Source organism: Sinohyriopsis cumingii, chromosome 6, assembly GCF_028554795.1.
Source record: "Sinohyriopsis cumingii isolate HCF-2022 chromosome 6, ASM2855479v2, whole genome shotgun sequence".
NCBI lineage: Eukaryota > Metazoa > Mollusca > Bivalvia > Unionida > Unionidae > Sinohyriopsis > Sinohyriopsis cumingii.
This window is the reverse complement of record NC_142966.1, coordinates 70781581-70796674: the sequence shown is the minus strand read 5'-3', so window position 1 is coordinate 70796674 and position 15094 is coordinate 70781581. Positions and strand designations below refer to the sequence as shown.

Sequence of the window (15094 nt, the reverse complement as noted above, 5' to 3'; positions counted from 1 at the left end):
CAGGAAGCAAAGTGAAAAGATTTTCATGATGGCTGACAAGGCAGCCATATAGTTATGCCAGGTCAGCACCATTTTCATCCAGAACCAACCAGATATCATAAAAAATGTTTTAGTGAAACCCCCATGTTGATATGACCATTCATTCAGGATGCAAAGCAATAATAAGATTTCAAGATGGCCACTGTGGCTGTGTTACAGGATGTTCACACAGAACTATTTTCATTTAGGACCTACTAGACATAATAACTCTTTTGGTAAAAACCCAGTGCTTATGCAACATTCCATTCATGAGAAATACCAAGAGGATTTTCAAGAAGGAAGTTGTGGCAGCCATCTTGGATGTTGGACCACAACCATTTTCATTTAGAACTAACCAGGCACCATAAAAAGAATTGTGTAGTGAAAACATTAATTCAGGAGGAGGCACAGCGATGATAATATTTCATGACAGCTGCTGTGGCGGCCATACAGTATGTTCAAGAGGAAACATTTGCATTTAGGACCAACTAGATATTAAAAGAATCCTATGAACATCCAAATTCGCTATGACTTTCCATTCAGGAATGGTGCCAAGGAGATTTTCAAGATGGCTACCATCATGGCCATGCTGGGCACCACTTTCATTTAAAACAAACCAAGCATCATTAAAATAAGTCCTTCAGTGACAACCCCATGTTGATCTGACCATCCATTCCAGGTGTAGTAGCAAGATTTTTCAAGATGGCTACTGTGGTGGCCATATTGGAAACTTCAGCAAAAACATTTTCATTTAAAACTAGACATCATAAAAAGTCATTTAGTGAAAACCCCATGCTGATGTGACCATCCATAAAGTAAAAGTAGCAATAACAAGATTTTAATATGGCTGCTATCCTGTTTATGATGGGCCATATTTTCATTTAGGAGCAACTAAATATCATAAAAAGTCTTTCAGTGAAAGCTCCATGTTTATTCAATCAGAAAAAGTAGCAATAAGAAGACTTCAGGATGGCCACTGTGGCTGCAATACTGGATCATTAAACAGCACCATTTTCATTTTAGACTGACAAAAGTTTGGGATAAATGTTTGTGTAACGTTTCCAGGCTATCCTCCAAGTAGTTTAGGAAAAGTAGTAGTCTATGACCAGTAGATCTAAAATCCTTTCAGACAAGTATATTGTTCCTTTTAAACATACATGATAACAATGGAAGGCAGGATGTTTTTAAAAAAAAATATCTATCAGTGTTCTCTGGTTACTCAGAGTACAAGTGAAAATGGCAAATGATAAATTGCAAATTGCATCTACAGGTGACTTATCCACATTGAAAGTTCTTTCCTGGGCCATAAATATGATTTAAGGGAACAGGCCTGAGGGACAATCTTGACACCATATTTTCTTAAAATCCCTGCTTTAATATATTGCCTGAATGTGACGTGATTAGCTTTGTGATTGTTCTATACACAACAAAGCAAATTCCATGAATTGATATTGTTACCAGATAACCAAATCTAATTAAAGTTCCATTTGGCTAGTAATGGTAATCAATAACCAAAAAAAGTGTCTTTAAATGATCAGTCGCCTAATTATCAAACAAACATTGTATCTGGTTGAAAATGTTCACAATTTAAGGCAGTTTAATCTCTAAAGATTATGAATTTATTGTTTTAAAATCATAAACACTTGCACAAAGCTATGCGACTTCAGTAACTATTCTTCAATTATTTTGATTAATCTTCATACCACTAAATGTTACCCACTGCAGCTATGTCTCTGCTTTTATAACTCATATAAAATGTTTGCTAAATGCTCCTGAATTCCATAATAGCATTTTTCCTAACATAATTATAACAAAAATTACATGATGAATTCCATAATAGCATTTTTCCTAACATAATTATAACAAAAATTACATGATCAATTCCATAATAGCATTTTTCCTAACATAATTATAACAAAAATTACATGATGAATTCCATAATAGCATTTTTCCTAACATAATTATAACAAAAATTACATGATGAATTCCATAAAAGCATTTTATCCTAACAAAATCTTAAGAAAAATTACACACCCTATGTCTGGCATATTAAAACATGTACTTTATATAAAGAAGAAGAAGAAATAAACAAACATGAAAATGAAGTTAGAAGGGTGTAATTCCTACGTAAAAATTGTTTCCTTACAATGCTTTGATTCAAGCTGATATCCATATTAAAATGCCTCACAGAGAAATACATGTACATGTGCTGCAAACAACTAGAAAACCAGCAATGGCAGTTTGGCCAGTTTGCAAACTGAATCATGTAATTACATTTTCATTCATCGTATACCAGTCTGATCAACAACAAAAATTATTCCTCTGAATGGACTCATGCATCTAAATACCAACTTGTATGTCTCAATGGTGTCTGAGAAACTAACATATAGAATCTGGGCTCAATGCAAAGCTAAGTAAAATCACTAAATCATGAAATATAAGTCACACTGACCTAGTTTTCACTAATGACTATAGTACACCTCAATTAACAATTACTTCACATGTTATATGACTCCATCGGCAATAGTTCCTGATAAAATAGACTATATCCATAAAGGTTAACAAAATCAGACTGTAAAGTATGTGTCACAGTGACATAACGTTTACTAAAAGGTGTACTGCTCAAACGATGCAACTAAATACTGCCTTTTGTTACTTGGTGAACAATAATGTCAGAGAATACGATGTAAATGAAAACCCCATACCAGACTGTGGATGCCAAATGTCCAAAGGATTGGTAGACAAATGTATGGCCAGATCAATCCATAAACTGGAATCACATTACAATCTATATGTACTGGCAGCCAAAATTTCAACTTAGGAATTCTGTGTGGATTTTATAACCAACAGATAGATCTTTATAAAACTAAAAGAACAAAAAAAAAGATTATATGTCTACCTTGTCTGATTCAAAAGTTATGGGTAAAAATATTCTTCATAAAATGGCGAGATTTTCTTCAAATTTGTCAAATTGCATAAATGGCCAAATTATGTAGTTGATATTATTGAAACTAATTGCAGTTTAAGTCTGGAACTTTCCAGATCTCTTGCATTCTATACAGAGACTTTGCTCAAGTTTTTGGGGAACTCAATTATCTGAAATAATAATGTATCAGACCCCCCAAATTAACGATCTTCACTAAACTGGTCAACGGCAAATACAGCCGCAAATATTAAAAAATTCAATATCTTGGCCATTTATTTATCAATTTTTAAAATTTAAGGTACATTGTGTTCTGATTTCTGCAATCTATCTAATGATTCTATATTCCGAGGATTTAAAACAATATTTTTAAAAAACATCTCCCTACCCCCTAGGCAGAACTCACATGACGTCAACATACAACCACACAAAAAAGTAAAATCTGCACAACCAATAATAAAATTTTATTGAAATAAAAAAATCATGTTATATAACAAATTCAATATCAAAAGGTCATGTCTGTTTGGAAAATCCCGTCAGCTTTGCATAATATCAAAATCTCAATAAAACAAATACAGCAGGAAAACTTTAAGAAATAACAAAACATCTGATTCAGAAATCGATTCTAAATTTGCTCCTGCAGCAGCTGTCAGCACATGATGCATCTCCTCCTGCAAATTTGTATGCCTAAAATCATCTTGACATGAGGCTGAGCGAATCTTTTCAAAAAGTTCTTTAATTTGATCAGAAGTGACAGGAAATTTACTTTTAAGCTGATGGAGCTGGATCAAAAAACTTGTAGATGATGACATCTTGCTCTTGATGCTCAAGGGCCATTTTTATCCCTTTGCCCTTTTTAATCAACCACCTAGACATACGGTGGAAGTCTTCATTCTCTGTTGAAGTACAAAACAGCACAGTTAATAATTTATAAGACCTGTATCAGTGTAAGATTTGGGAAACTTAATTTTTTTCTTCCACAGTTTGAAACTTTAACATTGTAAATAAATATTATCAAAATTTTAAGTTATTTTTTTTGTATATTCTAGATTGAGATCTTCAGGTGGTAGAATTTTAAATGTTTTAACTTTGTGAGCATATTTTGTTTTGTTTTGCCTTACCAAAAAACGTTTGGATATATTTATACATAATACCAAATCATGACACTGAATGATTGATTGGGAGGATGGAAATGTGTTTTTTATTTATGTTTATAGCAAAGAAACAGACAGACATACAGAGATTAATTACTATTGGTGTATGATAATAGTATAAAAGTGCTGATTTCCCAGAGAGACCAACTAAAAATAACAATGAAACTTCGACCAAGAAAAATATTTTGATGAAAACAACAGAACGAAGAAATACATCGTAACAGAATCCAACTTCCGGTTTATAAACGTCCAATAACTGTGAGGAAATGAGCAAAAATCCAAGCACTACACAAAATATTTATCAACAGAATGATTAATTACTCACTCATTTTACTAATTCATCGAATCAATATAGGTTAGTTACTATTTATTAAAATTAAATCACTCTCACAGTCTCGGAATGCAAGATAGGTTAACACACCGTAATTGTGAACTTCCTGTCGCAGTATACAAGCATTTTATCGAAGAGTATCTTATTTAATCCATTAAAATTAAAATAAAATAAATGCATAAAAATATTCATAAATGTTAGGAAAAGCAAGAAAAACAATACTTACCAATGTGCTTTGCAATTTCTCACAAATGAGACCAAAATCTGGACCACCTGTCGATGAGAGGTCAGCCATTTCATTCGGAATCACCTCACAGCCGAGACTCGAGACATTGCATGCTTGCGATTGGCTGACTTTAACAAGATTTCGAAGCCACGCATATCATTAAATTCAACGAAAAGTGGGCTTTCCAGTGCATATAGGTATCATATGTTAATTTTAAAAAATGGCCGAGATATTTAGCCAGAAAAATGAACCTATTTTTTAAATGCTTACCAAGAAAAGTTAATTTAAACATATATATTTCAAACTTATATGAAAATAAAGGCCGTTCACTGCTCCACAATATGGTGCTATTTTTAGGTGTTGACCCGGTGACTTTGGAGTTTAAATGGAATTTCCCTAGCGAATGCAATATTTCTTGCTTTCACTGCGAGGCTCAGCTGACCGAATCGTGCCCAACAGTGAAACGGTGTCTTTTTCTTTTAGATGAAATTACTGTTCATTCACTTATTTTTATCAACAAACCAAACGAACAGTTAACAAGAGCAAGAAATGAACTTTATTTCAGCATAAATTGTAATATTGGTGGTTCATCTAACAAGGACGATATAGCTGATAGAAGATGATCGTTTTTACGTTGCTCTGTCGAAAGTGATACACGTCATAAGGGAGGCTGCCAGTACATACAATCTAACTAAAAATCATACATGAAACAGTTGTACTAATTATTTTTAACTTCCAGCTATATTAGCAAGTGGTCCATCAAAAGCCACTGTATATGTGTCATATACTGTTAATTCATCATAATTTGTGAAACACTAGTTTTTGAGGATTTTGTGCTAGCTACATGCCCTGAAATTAAAAACTCAACCAAAAATTGGTCATAGCCTTGAATGCTATATTAGAACAGCCACATCCACAAATTTAATTAGCAACCTAACTATTTTGTTGGCAAAGCAATGATTAATAATACCCTAATAATAAATAAATTTCATAGTATTCAAAGCCACGTACGTCATTTCTATTCCAGATTTTCAGGATCTTTGAGTCTATGGAGAGCACAAGGTCTTGCGATTCGTGGAACACTATCCTCTTGATTGGTAGCTCATACTTGTGGTCCTTGATCAGCAAGGGTTTGTCTGACCTCAAGTCGTAGAGCAATACCTGGAAATAAAACATTTTAGGATTTATGTATAGTAAAACCTTGAGACCGGATTCTTAATGCACAGGTTTATTTTTATAGTGTTATAACCTGTCATGATATCACCTGTCTTGAGAGACCTTGATTTTTTGGCAAAGGGGTGGTCTTTCAAAACAAGTTCTACTACAGAAGCATTTTATGACACTTCCGCACAAATGTGGCTATACTGTGTCATCTCAAGGTAAAGTTTGACAAATGTCAACAACAAAAAACTGAACAAAAGTTTTAAAGATTATCCTTTGAAATAAATTGAAATAGGAAGTACAAGTTAAAATATAAAAGGTAAAGACAATAAAATTCTGTCCAACACATTGCCAAACCAGTCAATACGATCACAAGCTTTCTCACATACCCACGCTAGCCAAGCTTAAGACTCTAACAAACATGGACTGAGATGAGGTGACAGTGATTGGTAAAAGCCAGCACTTAAACTGCTCAGCCACCCTGGGCCCCTTTATGTAACCTATGCAACCATATGATACACATTTTGATACATGTAACCTATGCAACCATATGATACACATTTTGATATTTGTAACCTATGCAACCATATGATGCACATTTTGATACATATAACCTATGCAACCATGATACATATTTTGATATATGTAACCTATGCAACCATATGATACATATTTTCATACATGTAACCTATGTAACCGTATGATACACATTTTGATACACGTAACCTATGCAATCATACAATACACATTTTGATACATGAAAGGCGAAGTTAAAACATGAGAAAAAAATCCAAGGGTGAAGCAAAACACTCACATGACCAGTACTTGTACCAACACCCATATGAAGACCTCCCCTAAATTTCAGAGCTGTAACCGATGGAACAGAATCTATCCTGAAAAGTCATTAAAAGCAACATGTATCCATCACAAACATTTGTAAATTATTTCTACCAGAAATCACAATACTTGTATGAGTATAGTTTTCATGAAATTAGTGAGGAAAATGAAAATCTATGTACATAACATGATATATGTATACAAAAAGCTAGAGTGCATCCATTTATATTTAATATTCAAATTAATTTCAGTAAGCTTCACTTTAATTTCTGAAACCTTCAATTATTGTGAATTAATTCTTTATTGTGGGTTTGCGTTTTCATGTTTTGTGAAAAATTACATTTTGGTCAGTAACTTATTCTATGGACTGGGAAGGAGGTTAAAAGAGATTTCATTAAATGGTTATAGCACTGATATCCATAGTTTCTATACTGTGACCCACTTTTGTGAGTGGATTGGAAAGACCCTGAAGCATGATATGTAATGACACTTGGTCATTAACAGGGGACATGCCAGATAAGAGGGAAAAATGCCAAACCACAGGAGACATGCCAAATCTCAGGGGAATAGAGAAGAACAAAATATCAGGACTTTTGAAGATCTTATTAGTAAACCCGAACCAAACTGAAGATCCTAGTCAAAAAACATTATGCTATCAAGAGTTTTACATCTGAAAGTTACCAAGCTGAGAAAGCCAAACAACAGCTGTGGTAAACAGTCTATATCTGTCTACTAGTATTTTATAATTTTAACTCTATCAGCTACACTCACTTGAGATCTTCTATGTGCCCACTGAGAGCTGTGTCAAGAATTCCAACTCTGGACCTCACTCGTGGATCAAAACATTCAACATGACCCTGTAAGAGTAATACATTTAATTATCATAACTCTTCAGCCTATCGTAATTGAGAGTTGAAAACAAATACTAGCAGTCAAATTATAGACAATAAATGTTGAGAACTGTTCCATCTAATTGCACATAATAATGTCGTTAGAATAAGAATAAAATATACATGCATAGACTGCTACTGGGTCTTTTGTAAAAATCAAACTCAAAGTAATGCATTAGCATTACACCTTTTCTGCATCTTTAAATGAAAGAGCCTTAATTAAATTACACCAATATTTCATTTATCTAAAATCTAAACTGAAAATAAAGACTCTGAATAAATCTTGTCCATTTTTATGTCTACAGTGTACACACACAGTTGACTGACTGTTTTACCCATGCTTGTGATAGGAAAAGTAAAATATATTGAAAGATAGGTGACCACAAAGTGAGCATGAAGTTTCTCCCTACTGTGTCCCTTTCAATCAATTAGTCAGTAAGTCACTCAGTTTCCTCAGGTATTGATGACAAAAATGTACTGGTCTCCCAGCTATGGTTACATAACACATTATTGTGAAAGCTATAAACAAATAGGACACTGGGGGTGCAACTTACTGCTCTACAGTAAAAAATGTTCTTGTATGATCAACATGGGGGCCATTTAGCATCCAACTTACAAGCATTTTTTAATTTGCTAATTTGCGCCATAATTTTCACAATGCTAATTTCAACCACACTGATTTTTACCACACATATTTCTACAATGCTACTAACTGCTGTCTCAAAATTATGGTACTTTTTCATTAAATCCATTGAGAGGAAATTCTTGCTGGAAATAATTGCATACACGTACAACCAGTATATTATACCTGAACATATTCATAAAAATAAAAATGAAAAAAAACTATTTGGCAGTTTTGTTATCTTTGCTGGAGTTCTTATGTTCAGTGGGGTTGTTAATGCAGCAGTATCTACTAATACATCACTAAGTGTGCCTTTTTAATGTCCTCTAATTTAAGGTTTCAGAAATCAATATATTTAAATATTATAAATAAGATATACCTTTCTGTGTTTATTTTTCATGTCGTGTTTATTACATTTATACTACAGTCTGTTGTCCAGTCCTCTTCAGCAAAATACATTTTACTGCATATTTTTTTTCAACATTGTTTTACGACATCATGTTTTTGTTACTATTATTTATTTATTTTTGTTGTTATTGGTAATGTCTTCTTGTTCATTCCAAAGCACATCACAAAATTGGAAAAAGTTGTTTAGATTAACATGCAATCTTTTCATATCAATTATTGCTTAACTTTTTTGTTTGCAATTTTATTTAAAAATAAAAGTCAAGGACTATAAAAATGCAATCATAAACAGGTATCTTTTTCTAGTAATAGCTAAGGTAAGTATTAATTACATATTGATATTTTTTCCCCCATCATTCCAAAAAACATCAATCTAAAGAATGCATCATGAATCAAATATAATCATGAGGCAATTGTAGGAGTCAATCAATGTTCATATTATTTCTGTACCTGCATTAGTAGCAGACAGAATATAAACATGTGAAAATAAAGAATTTATAAATGCATCAATACAGACATGATTGTTATACACAGAAATTCACTGGTTTCAGTTCTGTGGCTGTTGGGCACGTGTGTGCTTGTGCATTTTTAGAGAGCATGATCCAAGCTGCCAGGCCTTTGAACATTCCACACCGAATGAGAAGCATCCTCACTTAATGTATCCTTAATGACACAGATTGTTCTTTAAGTCAGTGGCCCAACCCAACTCCCCATTTTTAATAATTTTCCCCATATAGGAAAATGAACATCAAGTTAGTGTAAAAAGGAGTGAAGAATGAGGCTGCTGTAGGGTCCATTTTTCACTTCACATACTTAGTTTGTCCAGAAAGTGCAGATGTCTGATCAATTATCACATCTTGTATTTATTTTTCTGGTGTATGTGTGTACATATTTGTTTACCTGTACCTGTACCTGTATGCTTCCCATACATTTTTAGAACCGTAATTGTATTGTAATATCTGAGATCTAAATATAAGAGAATTAAAAAAATTGCCAAAGAGAAAACAGATGGGTAAGGATTTCCAAGAAACAGAAATCAATTTAAACGGTCAAATCTTTTTCAAATTCATCCAAAAGAAACATTTCTCATGAAACCTGTACAGTTTAAGCCTTTTATAATACCGATAGTATAGTTGGAACAAATCAGGAATGTATAAGAAAACACAAACAAACAGATGGAAAGATACAATGCCTTATTAGGAATGAAATACAAATACACACAACCAAAAGGCTTCCATTTTTTTAAAACAAAAAATTATATTACTTCCAAAGAATAAATAAATTACTAGATTTTTCATTTACTAATACCTCATATCAATAAACCAAGGATGTTGGTGAACTATCATAGCTAAACAGAATAGCTGGATCTGTCATGTGAAATCACTTGTTCTACATTAAGACAGCACCTTCAAGCAAAAAAGTGAGAAATAAAATAATGCTGTTGTTGTTTTTGTAGTGGGGTTTAACACCATTTGTCAGCACATGATAGGCTATACATGGTGGCCAATATCAATGGTGGAGGAAGAACCCTGGAAAAACCCCGGGAAGAACTACTGACCCAAGAGAAACTACTTGCAAGCTTTCTCACGTAACCACGTTTGCCGAATCTGAGACAAAACCCAAACAGACTGAGGTGAGATGGCAGTGATGCGGAAGGGTAAGTGCTTTAAGACCACTTAGCCACCCAGGGCCCCTAAAATAAAGTAAAGGTAATAAAGGCCATACTAAAAATACATTGTAATAGATAGGTGTATACACTTAATCCCATCCCTGAGACAAACTGGATCAACTCAAGCAAGGGTGTCATGCATTACTAACATGAATGCACTACATGTGAATTTTATAAAGTAGATTACCTATTATGACATTTATCTGACAACCACGGTCAATAATTACATGATCATCATAAATCACATAACCAATCTAATTTTCATCAGCTATTTGTCTATTTAGAGGTGATGATGAAGGAATCCAATTTATAAAAACTTAACTCTCAAGCAATTAAATTTTTTTAATGGTATCTGCTATGAGACAGCAAACTTTTTAGCAAATTATGTTTCCCTGAAAATACTTATCTGATCACATTACATTATAATAACTCTCTCTCTCTCTCTCTCTCTCTCTCTCTCTCTCTCTCTCTCTCTCTCTCTATATATATATATATACACTGAGAAAGTTCTATACACAAAGGGAACCAACTCTTACAGGTTAACTCCCCTCTCTACCACTCTACATGGTACCACTATACCCAGATGTACTAGTTGAGCAAACCTTTAACAGATGCTTGCCGAGTGAAGAAAGGTTAGGAAGGTTTGTAATGTGATCAGTTACAAATTATAGGAGAAAAATAATTTTCTAAACAATTTTCTTTCTTCACCAAATACATTACCTGATCATATAACATTAGAACAGGTATGAGAAGGAAACAATGAGCATCCCAAGTCTAACTGTGTCACCCAATAGGAACATGACTGCTCTAATAATGGATGAAATTCTCTTATTGTAAATTTAGAACAACCAGATAAAAAAAATTGTTTATAAAAATGTGGGAGATCACCTGAATTTCACACTTGATTACTGTCTTACAATATAAAGTGTCCAGCGCAAATCCAGTGATGGTGGCAAATTCATGTCTTGGTTTGAGGTTGTGTTTTCAGCACTGAGGAATGGTCACTGTCAATGCAGATACCGCTAACCCAACAAGATTTTTTTCTCTCCTTGGTGAGGTCATGTCAAGCAAATGGAAGCTACAGAATCTGGGTGTGCCATTCGGCTAACTCTGCTATGTCCTGAACTGAAATATTATATTCAGACCATGCTTTGCTTCTCTAGACAGATCAACCAAGGAGAGAAAGCAAAAGGTTTTTTATTGGTTGACTAGGGACAACAACCTATTCTTTGGAAGGAAACCAGGATGTGTCATTAGAATGAATGTACTGTCAGAACAACTGTCTGTAATTAAGATCAACGGATGTCTTATGTAGCTCACTCACTCTTTAGTTTGAAGTTAGTGTCATCATAAATTGCAAGGTGGAAAAGTGGCTCAAACTTTGATTAGTTTGGTCATATTCAAAACTCAGGAGAGTTTCCATTTGGAAATAACCTGAGAGAGTATGGGCATGATATGTCAAAACTGGACAACAAGTCTGAGATTCAATTTCCTCTCTTCCATGAAGTCTGAACATGTCCGAGATCATCGAACAGTATCCACTGAATGTGACAGCAGCTAAGTTCAAAGAGAAAAAGAAAGAAGGTTGCAATTGGGGAATGGGTATTCAGAGTCTTGTCAAGTCAATGATGTGACACAAGACACTGACAACACATGATTTCCACTGGTATGTCATTAAACTGGAGGATCTTCAGCTTTTAAGATCCTCACCATGACCAAAGTTCTAAACTCCTTTTCAATCCATAAATCCAAGGAGCCAGGAATGAAGGAGGAGCTTCTTTGGACAAGAATGGAATAGTGGTGATTTCGACAGCTTGTGTATGTAAGGTTTCTATGACTATTCTGGGCATGTCTGTCGCTAAATCAAGCAGATCATTGACCAAAGATGGTCTTTGTAGGCAATCAGAACTATTGCAGTCTGTGCCCATCATTTCTTAATTATCTTCATAATCAAAACTGATGGAGAGAATGTGTATACCCACACTACCTCCAAGCTCATCGAAAACCATTTACAACCCATACATATGGTGTCAGGAAGAAAATGAAGAATAACCCATGCATCAGTTGGCCCCAGTGGGCATTGACGAAATGTTCCTGAAGGGACAATTCTGAATGAAGGAGTTGTCCTCCGTATGTAATGAGTGAGAAAGCCAAGAAATTGAGCCATCCAGAATTATTGGACTTGAATATTACCTAATTGGGAGTACCCATGAAGGTATTACCCTACTGCGAGGCAAAGGTTTCAAGATTATTCCCTTTTGCAGAGGTATGTCACCACAACTGAATTGTCTGATATTATCAGGACTATATTTCCATGGATTATCCACCCACAAGTGGAAGGCACTAGGAAAGGCTTTCATTTCCAATGGATATTTCACCCACAAGTGGAAGGCACTAGAAATGGCTTTCATTTCCACAAGGCTGAAATGAAGAGCCTTCTCTTGAAGCATGCATTTGACACTGACCATCACAGGTCCAACGCTCCTAAACCTGAAAAACTGGCATGGTAACTGGTCAATCCTCACACTGAAGAGCTGTAAGAAACTTTCTTGCCTAATCTGCATCATTAGATGCTTTTTCTCAGACATCAGCTAAGCTTTCAAAGTGTTTGGGAAAAAGAAACCCAGTTTAATATGAGTTAAGAGTTCTATATGTGGATTAAGAAAATGAGAAGGATAAGGTCCAATAACTCTATAATCTGATTATCTACCCTGAAACATGAATGGGGAAATCAGGCTGTTCATGACATGAACCCAAAAACCAGACTTATCACTGACGATTGATGGAAGAACTATATCTACCCCTTCCAGCATTTGACCACATATAATTAGGTCAGAGATAAAAGACTCCTGATCACTGTAATCATACAAAGCTCATTTGTACAGCTGAATCAGTAGGTCAGCAGTCAAGCCAGCTGGTGCAGTATGGTCATTGCAGCCAACTAGCCATGTTGGTCAAATAGAAAACCTTCAGTTCTGGTTTGTTTTCTTCATATTTTTATAGAGGTATGGGGTAAATAATACTTGTATACACTAATGTCTCATTGGCAGGGATGAAGTTTGACAGTTTGACTCTAATGCCTCATAGGCAGGGTGGTACTGAAAGCAAGCCCTCATGTCTCATGGGTGTGGTCCTATTTGTTGTTGTTGTGGGGTTTAATGCCATTTTCTAGCACAAGATAGGCCATCCATGGCGGCCAGTATCAATGGTGGAGGAAGAACCTGGGTAAACCCCGGAAAGAACCACCGACCCACGAGAAGCTACTGGCAAGCTTTCTCACATACCCACATTGGCCGAATCCTAGACTCGTACCAACGCAGACAGAGGTGAGATGGTAGTGATCCTTAATCGAAAGCGCTTTAAACCACTCGACCACCCTCATGTCTTATGGGTGTGGTCCTATTTGTGAGCCCTCACAGCTCACTGGTGGGGTCCTAGGCTTATCTGCTTTTGGATTATAATACATAAATGACATTTCTACTCTTCAACATAATAACAACAAAGCCTAATGAGTTATAATGATCACATGTGATTCTAATGCTTGACTGAAATCATGTGCTTTCTACTGTATTCATGGAAACTGTATGTTCTGGCACTACTTCTGCATCTGCAGTGGGGTGGGTAAGGTGGAGAAGGCATCTCAACATCAGCAATGAGAATGATCAACAATTCCACTGTATTTGTGGATGCAGTATATTCTGGCACTGATTTGCATCTGCACTGGTGGGGGGGGAAAGAGGTAGAGAGGACATCTCATCACTCCCACCATGAGACTAATCAATGTGATTTGGATATGAGGTGCATGTTTGAAGCCTTTACCAAATCCCAGGCATGAAAGCTTCTGGCCTTCTCATCAAGGAGACAAATTGCCAAGGATGTTAAGTCAAGTAGTGTGGAAGTTGATATAATAATCTCACTAGCTGGAGGTGGCACTTCAGACTTGCCAATACAGTGTATAATAAAGTGGCATTATTATGCCAAAGTGAAAACATCCTTGTTAAAATTCAGTTTTTACGAACAGTATGCAATAGAGTTATGTCTTACATGACATAGATGAGAAGCTAGCTGGCAAATGACTCACAGAAAAGAAAGTTTTTGCATAACCAGGGTCACTAATTTTTTCTGAGAAATGTTCAACACCTTCTGCAACATTTGCTAAGTCAATGTCCTAAATGATAGACTATCATCGTTATCATCTAAATTAACAGAGGCTTTGGCCTTGTAGGTAGAGATGGACATTCAGACAGACTATATATACAGATTTCTTCGATGGCTGCCTTAAAGCTGAATTCCAATGTCAGATCTGATGACTCAGACATTTCCTTTTCATCCAAGCCATCTAGATGGGATTTTTCCACATCTTGTACATCTTGGTTTCACGTGTAGACTATTCCATATGACAATGATGATGCCATATTGCCAACATGTATTGCTGTTTCCATAGGATATATCATTAAAAGCAGTTGTATTTGAATGCCAGTTTGGCAAGTCAGGTTTGGCTTGACTAGACAATTCTATGAATAAAGCCAATTTGCTCTGAAAAAGCCTATTAATGTTTGGGCTGGCTGATAGGTTTCACTGTGTGATATATTCAGCATAAGATGCTGTAGCTGTTGGAATATGTGGATGACCAGACAGTTCATCAGTCTGAGATAAGTGAATCACGACTACTGTAGTTATATATTGCATGTTCATACAGTCAGAATTGTATATGGCATATGATAAATGCCACACTGGTCAGATGGTATGGTTGGATGGCTGTCCATCTGTTCATCCATCCTTACAACAGATTGCAGCTCGTTCATCAAGCTGGCTGGCGATACATCCATATGAGTCAAACAATACACCCTCACATCAA

The 15094-nt window shown here is 35.2% G+C and overlaps 1 protein-coding gene across 1 annotated transcript in view; it reads right to left on the bottom strand.

The window, feature by feature from the left end:
• LOC149797168 (nucleolar protein 10-like) overlaps window positions 1-15094 on the bottom strand; it is a 65863-nt gene that overhangs the window by 28616 nt on the left and 22153 nt on the right. The window contains exons 8-10 of the mRNA XM_089961852.1: window positions 7422-7507; window positions 6628-6706; window positions 5664-5813 (exon numbers count right to left, since the gene is read on the bottom strand). Coding sequence (XP_089817978.1) covers window positions 5664-5813; window positions 6628-6706; window positions 7422-7507 — 315 coding nt within the window. The remainder of the gene's footprint in view (window positions 1-5663; window positions 5814-6627; window positions 6707-7421; window positions 7508-15094) is intronic.